Consider the following 10,669-nt stretch of genomic DNA (forward strand, 5'->3'; position numbering starts at 1 on the left):
CTGGAACGCCTCTGCAACTTCCTTGAACTCTCCCGAAACGCCCGAGATTACCCTTGAAACCCCCTAAAACCCCGTGAAACTCCCTGAAACACTCCTAGAACACCCCAGGAACGCCCAAAAACTCCATTGAGCCTCCGGAACCTCCTGAAATACCCCTGAAACGTCCCGGAAACGCCTCAAAAATCCAATTCCCTACTTTCATACTAGAAAATTGAAAAAATATACATTTTTTTTCTGAAGAGTTAGTTACTCATTGAGCAACATGGAGTTGGCACAAATTTCCTAAATGGAGAAGAACGTGCTTCTGGAACCGACCTACTGATACTTGAACATGGAGTAGCCCAGCCCCATGAAACTACCGTAATCTTCTTTAAAACTATACTGAGGCTCCCAGAAACCCCTTGAAATGCACTGAAACCTCTTGAAACGCCATTGGACACCTTGAAACAATTGAAACCCATCAACAAATTTTCTTAGGTACTTGTAGACTGAACCGCATTGAACTCCGCATAAAAATACCCCAAAACCCCTGTACACTAATTTTAAACTCTACTCAAACCCCCTTAAATTCCCAAAGAGCCCCTGAAACCTCTCCAAACGCATTGAAACAATTGAAACTATTTAGAAATCCCCAAAAACCACCCTGAAGACTCATAGAAAAAAACTGTAACTTGAACTGAAACTTTGAAACTCTTCTGAAACCCCTCTGAAGCTCTACTGAAATCCCCTAAAGCCCCTTGAAACGCAATGTACCTGATACCTCGTGGAGCTCTCTTGGAAGCTCTGGAAGTCCCTGATACTCTTTTTAAAAATTTGGAAACTGAGCTGCATGAAATGCCTATGATATTCCCATGACCGTTCTCTTAAACCCCTCTGAGACCCCGCATAGCGTCACCTTGAGTTTTCCACCTCCTCTCTTTAACTGTCTAAGCCCAACCTTAATCTAAGCTAACAAAGTCCCTTTCATGGTCTCTTTCTTGTGAGACTCAATAGAATTTAGAGGATTTCTAGGTTTTCAGTGCCAACTAATGTCCAATTAATATTCCTCATCCTCATCCTTCTTCTTCTTCTTCTTCTTCTTCTTCTTCTTATTCTTCTCCTTCTGCTTCTTCCTTATTCTTCTTCTTTTTCTTCTTAATGGCTCGACGTTCGCATTGGAACTTGGCCTGCCTCTCTTCAACATAGTGAGCACTTCCACAGTTATTAATTGAAAAGCTTTCTTTGCCTGCCATTGCATGAATTTGTACATGGCAAGTGGCAAGTACAATGATACACTATGCCCAGGGAGTCAAGAAAATTTTTCCCGACTGGAACGGGAATCGAACCCACTGCCCTAACCACTAGGCTAACTGGAGACCCACTAATATTCCTCTTCTCTTCCTCTATTGCGCTAATCTTCGTTAATGCCTAACTCAATTCCGGGTTTAAAACTACTAGTTCACATTTGAAATTCGATATCTTGTCAATTTTTAAAATGATCAATGATCATACCATTTTGAAACTCAGTGTGGTAGCACCGGTTGGTTGGCACCAGTCACCGTCTTTGGCTTGGCCATTGATTTTAAGAATGTGACACTAGGGTAAGAAATCAAACTTTGAACTAGTCAAATTGTAATCTTAATTTGAACCATTTCAAAATTCATTAAAACGAAGTACTTTTCAGGCAAATATTGTCCCGAAAAAGATGTTAAACAGCTTTCCGTAATATAACCTGATAACATGGACTTAAAAAGCATTGAAAAAAGCGTTTTTGTCATGGAAAACAGGCAATTGAAAATTCACTGTGATTTCACCCATTTCCCGAGCAGAAAAGAATAACAAATGAATAACATATCACGGTATTAAATCGTAAATACCACCATACCTTGATATGCCCTTCATTAGGTGGTAATAAGAGGCAAAATAACAAAAACGAATACCATAATTTTGTATGAAAAACACCTAGAAAATAACAAGTCTTGTTATTTCAATAATGAATGCATACCTAAAATTTCTAACACACAGCCAAGTGCTGTATTTGTTATTCAACAGGTATTGAATAACAAAGTAATAACAATTCTTATGATTGAATCGCACATTATATCGATACCTCAATTTGTTATCAAGCAGGTATTCAATAGCAAATAAATAACAACAATTACTATGGTCTACTGCACGAATTTATGCTGGCCTGCTTACTCTCACAGAAAATTTGACGTTTAAGCGGTGCCGACACCGCTCATACGTCAAATTTCGTGTGAGAGTAAGCAGGCCAGTTTATATTCGTGCAGTAATCCATTATGTACTACTAGTTGTCCCGGCAAACGTCGTACTGCCTGCCTACTATGTTTTTCGTCATACAGCTCCCTATAGAAGCCCCGCAACTTCAGTATTATCGACAAATTTGTTCTCCTCGTCAACCCAATTACCGGCCAAATTGCCTGAAACTTGGTCATATACATAGTTCAGCTTAGTTGGAAAGGATTTGAGGCAAATTTTGAGTTTAAAAGGGTAAAAAAAAACATGACGAAGAAAACAATACTGCCGAAAATGCGTAAGCCCCCTGCAATATTTAATAACAAAATCGTAAAAGCGGTAATGTTCGGCCTGCAACAAAAGTAAGTGTCGCAAAATCATGAAGGGTCTCAATGTTTTTCCTAAGATTTTCATTTCTCTTTATTCTTGACTAGAGCTGTTTATTAACACAGAGAGAGGTCTGAGGTCCCAAAAAGAATCTACGTAGTTCAAGGACAGCGGTATGGAACATTTATCAAACTACTGTCACGTACATGCGAACGTACCCATTATGCGGGGCACTGTAGGTGGGGGATTCTAATATTGTGTGACAGATCACGAACAAGATATGGAAACATTTGCGACAAAGAAGGAGAGGACACTGTAAAATCGTTCAAATAGTGTTACGTTGTTTACATGTACTCTCAAATGGTAGACCAAAGCTGGCCGATCAACTCACACACATAAACGCTATTTGATCGTTTGTGACAAACAGCGTCAATTTGAGTGAGTCGGTTAACATATTGATCATGTGGCTACCAGCCGAATGATGTACAGATCGGACTCGATTATTCGGAGTCGCTTTCTGAAGCTTTGCGAACATATCTTATTTGGCAAACGGAATGCAATATTAAGCTAAAATTTTCACATTTTGTAAAATCTGATTAAAAATAGTCAAAATTTCAGCTTTGTACAGTATTCCGTTTGCAAGATAATTGAGTTCTGCCTGTATAGACATCTTTAAAATGTAGAACAGTGAACAGATTAATAATGAACGTAATTGACTCACCATTTACTACCGCTCTGTCATTATGCAGCCGGAAACATCATTTTCGAACGTGGTGACGGATAAGGTTACTGTCCGTCGACGTAGGGTTGAACATCTTCTCCTTGCTTCGGACGTGTTTCAGCTATTTCGTATCTACGTCGTTGAAAAACTGCAAAACAAAAGGAGTCCATTAAGTCACATAGCAAAGATGAAAATAAAAAACCCAGATTAATCCACCTAGTGGTGATAGTGCCTTTCTCGTCGAATATGTACTCAACAATTTTTCCGGCCATAAGCCGAAGTGTTCCTGAATCCTGAGAATACTCTAGAACGGAATAAATCTCATTTTCTTCTTTTGTCACAGTGCTCGTTGACTCGTCAATGAGGAGTGGAGTTGATAAATAATAAATGTATTTGATGAAAAAATTCTTAAAAAAATTAAGCAAAACCGCTTAAGGCGAAACTGGAATCATTTCCTAATTTTTTTGGTTTTTGAATTTTTATAAAATAACGAAGCAATTTTTTGTGAAATTTTGTTCAAACATGGTTTCTGCAAAAACGAAAAACATCTTGTACCGCGTAAAAAATCAGAAGATACCCTGATCCACACTCTACATGTGCACGAAAACCGATTTTGAAAATGTTGCTTCGCTATTTAATAGTACATCAAAAACCAAAAAATGAGGAAAGGCTTCCAGTTTCGCCTTAACTCATCGCTTTTGATAAAGAAAAACTTCTGGAAGACTCTAATTTCACTTTAAAATTGATAAATCTATTGGTTTATTTATTTGTGCACTTCTTCAAGATGTTGAATTCCGACCAAAATTTCCAAGGGGGGGGCCCTCTGGACCTAACCCTCTAATACCCAACCCCGCCTTTAGACGGGGTATAGTTTGAGCATTTTTGTAATTTTTGTTTAGTGGAAAATCAAAATTTTGATATTTTTGGCTGATATTTAAGACTGTTTTGTATATCTTAAAATAGTTTTTGGTGTATTTTAAAGCGTATTTACATTTTTTTAAAATCATTGAAAAATTGATGTTTTAGACACCTTTTAGAAGTCATTGTTTATTTTGTATTGAATCGCTGCAATTAACATATTTTAAATTTTTCCCAAATCATTCTACCCTAGTTTAATAGTTTAAGGGAATCGAATACACTCTAAAATTATTTTCCTTATAATTACACGGAAAATAAAATTTTATTTGAAAAAAAAAATACAAATAGAAATATTTCAACAATAATCATAAAATCTCAAAAAATCCGTACCCCAAATAGGCTTCCAGGAAAAATATAAAGTTGTGGGTATGTTCAAAAATGAAAATTAGAAAAATCAATAACTGAAATTCACGAAATCGAGAATTAAAAATAATCATCTTCCAAAACATGTTTAAATCGATTTTAGATGACGAAAAATGATATTTAGATCAAAATCAAAAATTTGGGTATTAGAGGGTTAAGAGAAAATCAAAATTTGTGTCAGCCTTATTCAGAAAAGCAAGAATTTTATCAAAGCCATAATTGAATTTGGATACTTATTGATGGCTCATATTCCGACGCTATGTTAAACGTATGGTATAGGCCGAGTTGAAAAATATCAAATCTCTCAGTTGACTGCTTGACCACCTTCACTAGCACTGGATGCCGATCATTATCAAGACATTTCGGCAATTTTTTTTCTGCGCACTTTAGTCTGTATTTTATTATCATTAGTTATAAGATTCATGTAAAATTTGACAAAAAAAGTGCAAGCAATCGAAATTTCCCCTATTAAAGCCCATTCAAATTTCTACCGTGTTACAGAGCGCGAGGACTCAACCAGTTGCATCAAAATTGTTCGCAGTAATTTTGGACGCAGAAGGGGATTGGTGCTATAAAATTTAAATTTTTCCATACAACGTTGATCCATCCTACTGTAAAATGACGCCTCAGGAATCTAAAATGATGTAATTTGACAAGATCGCTTAAATTTTTATCAAGATTTTGTTCTTTTACACATATTAATCGCTTGCATCGATTTTGTTCACCTACGTAATTTCAGCAATGGGTCCAACCCTGATTCAGCAACACTGCCGGTAATCTTAAGTGTGGTCAGAGACTATTTTCTTGCTGCCCGTGTAACTGGTTAACGAACATTTTTGATGATTTGATGTTTCGCATGCATGGGTTTGGTTTTGTTTTTTAATTGGTCACTTCCGACGGAACACCTGGAACCGGTTCCGGAACACAACCGGTTTAGATACGGTATGAAACTGTTTTCTTGCTTACCGTTCATCTGGTTATCGAAAAACCCCGCTCTTCCATGTGTCACATGCATGGGCTTGGTTTACTTTTTAATTGACCACTTCCAGCGGGACAGCTGGAACCGGTTCCGGAACACAACCGGTTCAGATATAGTCTGACACTATTTTCCTGCTTACCGTTCATCTGGTTATCGAAAAAGCCGCTCTTTGATGTGTCGCATGCCTGGGTTTGGTTCACTTTTTAATTGGCCAATTCCGGCAGGACATCCGAAACCGGTTCCGGAATACTACCGGTTCAAACATGGTCTGAAACTATTTTCCTGCTAACCGTTCATTTGGTTATCGAAAGAGCCGCTGTTTGATGTGTCACATGCCTGGGTTTGGTTCACTTTTTTAATTGGCCAATTCCGGCAGGACATACGGAACCGGTTCCGGAACACTACCGGTTCAAACGAGGATTGAAACTATTTTCCTGCTTACCGTTCATCTGGTTATCGAAAAAGCCGCTCTTTGATGTGTCGCATGCCTGGGTTTGGTACACATTTTTTATTGGCCACTTCCGGCAGGACATCCGGAACCGGTTCCGGAATACTACTGGTTCAAACATGGTCTGAAACTATTTTCCTGCTTACCGTTAATTTGGTTATCGAAAAAGCCGCTGTTTGATGTGTCACATGCCTGGGTTTGGTTCACTTTTTTAATTGGCCAATTCCGGCAGGACATCCGGAACCGATTCCGGAACAATACCGGTTCAAACTAGGTTTGAAACTATGTTTCTGCTTACCGTTCATCTGGTTATCGAAAAAGCCGCTCTTTGATGTGTCGCATGCCTGGGTTTGGTACACATTTTTAATTGGCCACTTCCGGCAGGACATCCGGAACCGGTTCCGGAATACTACCGGTTCAAACATGGTCTGAAACTATTTTCCTGCTTACCATTCAACTGGTTATCGAAAAATCCGCTATTTGACGTGTCGCATGCATGGGTTATGTTCACTTTCTTATTTGGCCACTTCCGGCGGGACACCCGGAACCGGTTCCGGAACACTACCGGTTCAGATATAGTCAGAGACTATTTTCCTTCATCCCGTTCATCAGGTAATCGAAAATGCCGTGGTTTGATGGGTCGCATGCATGGGTTTGTTGCATTTTCATATCTGGCCCCTTCCTGGGGTACCGGTCCGGAACACCTAAATGGCCATAACTCCGGAACGGCTGGACCGATCTGAACCATTTTCAATAGGGAACAATGGGACAATGTACCCCGTCGAATGAACCATCGGTCGTTGAAATCGGTTCATATTTACTATCTAAAAATGAGGTGACCTTTTTGTACACATACACACATACACACGCACACACATACATACACACACACATACATACACACAGACATCATCTCAACTCGTCGAGATGAGTCGATTGGTATATAACACTTGACCCCTCCGGGGGCTCTATCAAATTTTCGTTTTTGGAGTGAACATATAGCCTTTCGGTACACCTTGGTGTACGAGAAAGGCAAAAAACATGTGTAAAGAGGATTAGACATATTTATGCTAATAAACATCATTGCTAAGACTGTGAGAGGCTATTGAACTACGAGTGGCTACTGGTACATTGACGGTACATCCTGTTTTCTCCTATTGGATTTTCGATGTGCATTCCGTCCGGATCTCGTTCCAGATTTGTTCGGTCCAGCATTTCCCCGTTTCAACGACTGCTGAAAACAAAATTACTCGCTTTCCCGACTTTCCATCGCCTAACCGGTGGTGTTGAAGTCGTCCGATCGAGTTCGTTCACAATCAGGCGATGGTGTCCCAAAATACACCTTCTAGTTAGTTGGCATCCCTCGTAGGAAGATGATTTTGGATCCGATGGAAAGGAAGTTGAAGGGGCAAGTGTCTGAGCGCGGGTTTTTTGAGAACGACCGAGTTTTTCCTTCTTCAGGTCGTAATTTCGATGACCTTGAGCGACTTTGAAACGATGCAGCTCCTGCACGACAAAAAATGTAAATAAATAATTAATGTGCCGACCACAGCTGGAATTTGTCACTTACCGCTTGATTTACGTTTCCGGTTTCCTGTATTTCCTTCCGGACGTTGGAACTCGGGGTGGGATGCTCGCAGGAAGCACTAAAAACCGTTTAAACTTGTTAAAACGAAACTAGCTTCCAACTTTAAAAGCAGAACAAAATAAACAACAGCGGCGGCGAGGCGATGAAAACAAATACACTGAACGAAAACCCCCACCTTGAGGAGAATGATATTTCAGTCAATGCGATACAGGTCTACCAGAATCTGGAATTATTTCACAGTAGATTTTTTATGCACCCTCTTGAAAATCATTTCCATTAGAATTAACACAATTCTAGGGTGCTTTAGTCAATAGTGGACCACTAACTAATAGAGGACCCCCTGCAATCATTCTTCAATTTTCTGCTAAAATATTTTTTACCGGAGAACTTTCAGCGATAGTATTGATAAATGACTCATATTTCTGGGCTAGTAGTGCCAGGCAATGGAGTTAGGGGGCTGTCCATAAACCACGTGGTTATTTTTTGGGACTTCTCAAACCCCCCCCCCCCCCCCCCCGCGTGGTCATTAGTCCATACAATTTTTTTTCCTTCCATACAAAATGGTCATTGGCCTAACCCCCCTCATGACCACGTGGTTTATGGACAGCCCCTAGGCTGAAGAGGATTATGTAAATATTAAGATTAATAAAATTGTAAACATACACAAGTCTGGGGGAACACTTTTGGCTAAATTCAAGAGAGACCACTTTTCTTATCGGCTTAATTTGGTAATCGATCTAACATCTAGGGTCTTGTACCATTTGGGCAGGTGTACCTATTTTGTGCACTTGCTGCTATAACTAAGTCAATTTTAAACCGATTGATTTGATTTTTTGTACAGAGTTAGATACTGTACGTGCCTAACTTTATACAAAATTTCAAACCAATCGGTTTAAAATTGACTTAGTTATAGCAGCAAGTGCCCAAAACAGGTACACCTGCCCAAATGGTACAAGACCCTACCCAATAGTGAACCCCAACTACCCGCTAGAGGATCCCGGTGTGTCCACATAATTTTAAGTGGATTTCAAATATTTATTTCTTGAAAGAATAAACAAATACCACATCCATACTAATCTGTACACTAATACCTACAATTGTTATTGTGATATTCTTATAACATTTCAAATGATAACATCGCAATAATAGTTTCAGGTATAATACCAAAAGCTGGTATTGATATGGTATTTGTAAGGTATTCTCTTTTGTTCGGGTTCCCCCAACAGAAAGCACATTTTCGGTGCACTCGTACAGCTCATGCATTGTATCACACGCAATATGTGAACACGTCAAATGAAAGCTTATTTATCGTAGAATCGATCAACCGAATAAAATTCCGCATTATTTGTCATAAAATTATCAAATTTAAGTGATTCTTACTTGGAGAATGTTATCTTAAGTTGAACCATTTGTAATCTAAATTTGAACTAGTAAACGAGGGTGAGCTTCTAGTGTTGGCCTGTAGATTGCGCTAGTGGTTGCTTTGTTTACTCTTGAGGGATGAAAAATTCTAAATTTAGTTTCCAAATTCCTAAAGAATTTCGAACATTCTGAGTTGAGATTCCACTGTCAAATGAAAAATAGGTATGAGAATTAGCAGATTCATGTGATTTTTCATTGTTTAGCATGGAATTGGCTGCTTTGTGAGTTGCTCGAGCTGCTGCCGCCAGTAGTTCAAATTAAGATTAAAATTGGTTCAAATTATGATTACGATGGTTCAAATTAAGATTAAAATCATTGTTGATGAAACATCAAATATTTCAATGAAATTCGGTGCAAATACAAACTTTTTACCATTTAACATAAAGCTTATACCCGTGGCTTTCATGTACATACGATTTTGCCGTAGTAAATTTTTTCCATGTGGGAGAAAAAATCACTTGAAATTTGCACTGCTTCAGAAAGTAGCAATTTGGTTCAAATTTTGATTACCTACCCTAATATACTGACTACCAATCACACAGGCATTTCAGAGTCTACTAGAATGTTCGTAACTATTCTATAGCAGAATTTCATACTTATCGTTCATTCTTCTCCCTTTTTCCACCTTGCAGGAATCGAAGGCCTGGAGCACGTGGGAACAATCGACCCGATGAAAATCAGCAAAATCCGTATCCTCCAAGGGGACGGCCCCGTCAGCGTCAACGCGTCCCTCTCCAAAGTGGTGGTGACCGGATTTTCCAATACGAAAGTAGTTCGCAATGTGTACGTTTTACCCGGTTCGGTGATTGGTTTTCATGGGGCAAAGTGATTTCTATCCTCAGATTTCCATCCATAGTGTCAGCAGTCGGGACTTCAGCTGGGAGACGCATATCCGGTTGCCGAAGATGCGCATCGAGGGCAGCTACCACATGCAGGGTCGCATCCTGGTGATTCCGTTGAACGGCCACGGCAAATGCTGGTTCGAACCGAGTGAGTATGGACGATTTGCGTAAAACGTTGAATCTTTGAAAATACCAATTAGCTTGCAAGTATGCCTTTGACGCCAAGGCAATTAACAATAACAGGTCAACTAAGTGCTATAATATGGAATGCAAATCGATTTATTCGAAATTGACTGAGTATCGAGAGCAAAATAATAACAGCTCAGCTCACGTTGACAGATCTTCGTTGCCATATGTTAAATATTTCTTATTACTTTACAGTGGTAACTCTAATCCTAATTAAAAACAGCATCAAAACACACAACGGTCAAATGGTTGTTTAACCGGATAACGTATCTATATGATCATTGGATCTTAATTTTTAGATTCTGTTTGGTATAAAATATGTCATCGGATTTTGCTGTTTTTTTTTTTAAGAAAGTCGAAGAACAACCTATGTATAACGATTTGTTTTGCCCTCTTAGTTCTGTGAAAGAGAGATACATTTTAAGTATTTATGCAATGAGTTGAAAAACTGATGTGTGCTGTGATTCTTCCCGAGATTGTTCAAAATTTCCTCAAGGAATACCTCCTGACTTTGCTTCACAGATTTCTCCAAAAATTCCTCCAGGAATGCATGCCTGTTGAGATTTCTTCAGAAAATCCTGTCATACCTTCAGGAATTTTCCTAGGATTCCTCCAGAAGTTTCTCTTGGAATACGTCCAA

At 39.0% G+C, this 10,669-nt stretch overlaps 1 protein-coding gene across 4 annotated transcripts in view; it reads left to right on the forward strand.

Moving 5' to 3' along the window:
* The window catches only part of LOC109432987 (protein takeout), a 71,149-nt gene that overhangs the window by 23,577 nt on the left and 36,903 nt on the right, over positions 1-10,669 (forward strand). The window contains exons 3-4 of one of the 4 annotated variants that reach the window (XM_062845164.1): positions 9,634-9,784; positions 9,858-9,991. The exons of 2 other annotated variants lie outside the window; for them this stretch is intronic. In XM_062845164.1, the coding sequence (XP_062701148.1) occupies positions 9,634-9,784; positions 9,858-9,991 (285 nt within the window). Of the gene's footprint in view, positions 1-9,633; positions 9,785-9,843; positions 9,992-10,669 lie in introns of all 4 variants that reach the window. One more of the 4 variants, XM_062845165.1, reaches the window with a different exon arrangement.

Source organism: Aedes albopictus, chromosome 1 (genome assembly GCF_035046485.1).
Source record: "Aedes albopictus strain Foshan chromosome 1, AalbF5, whole genome shotgun sequence".
Classification (NCBI taxonomy): domain Eukaryota; kingdom Metazoa; phylum Arthropoda; class Insecta; order Diptera; family Culicidae; genus Aedes; species Aedes albopictus.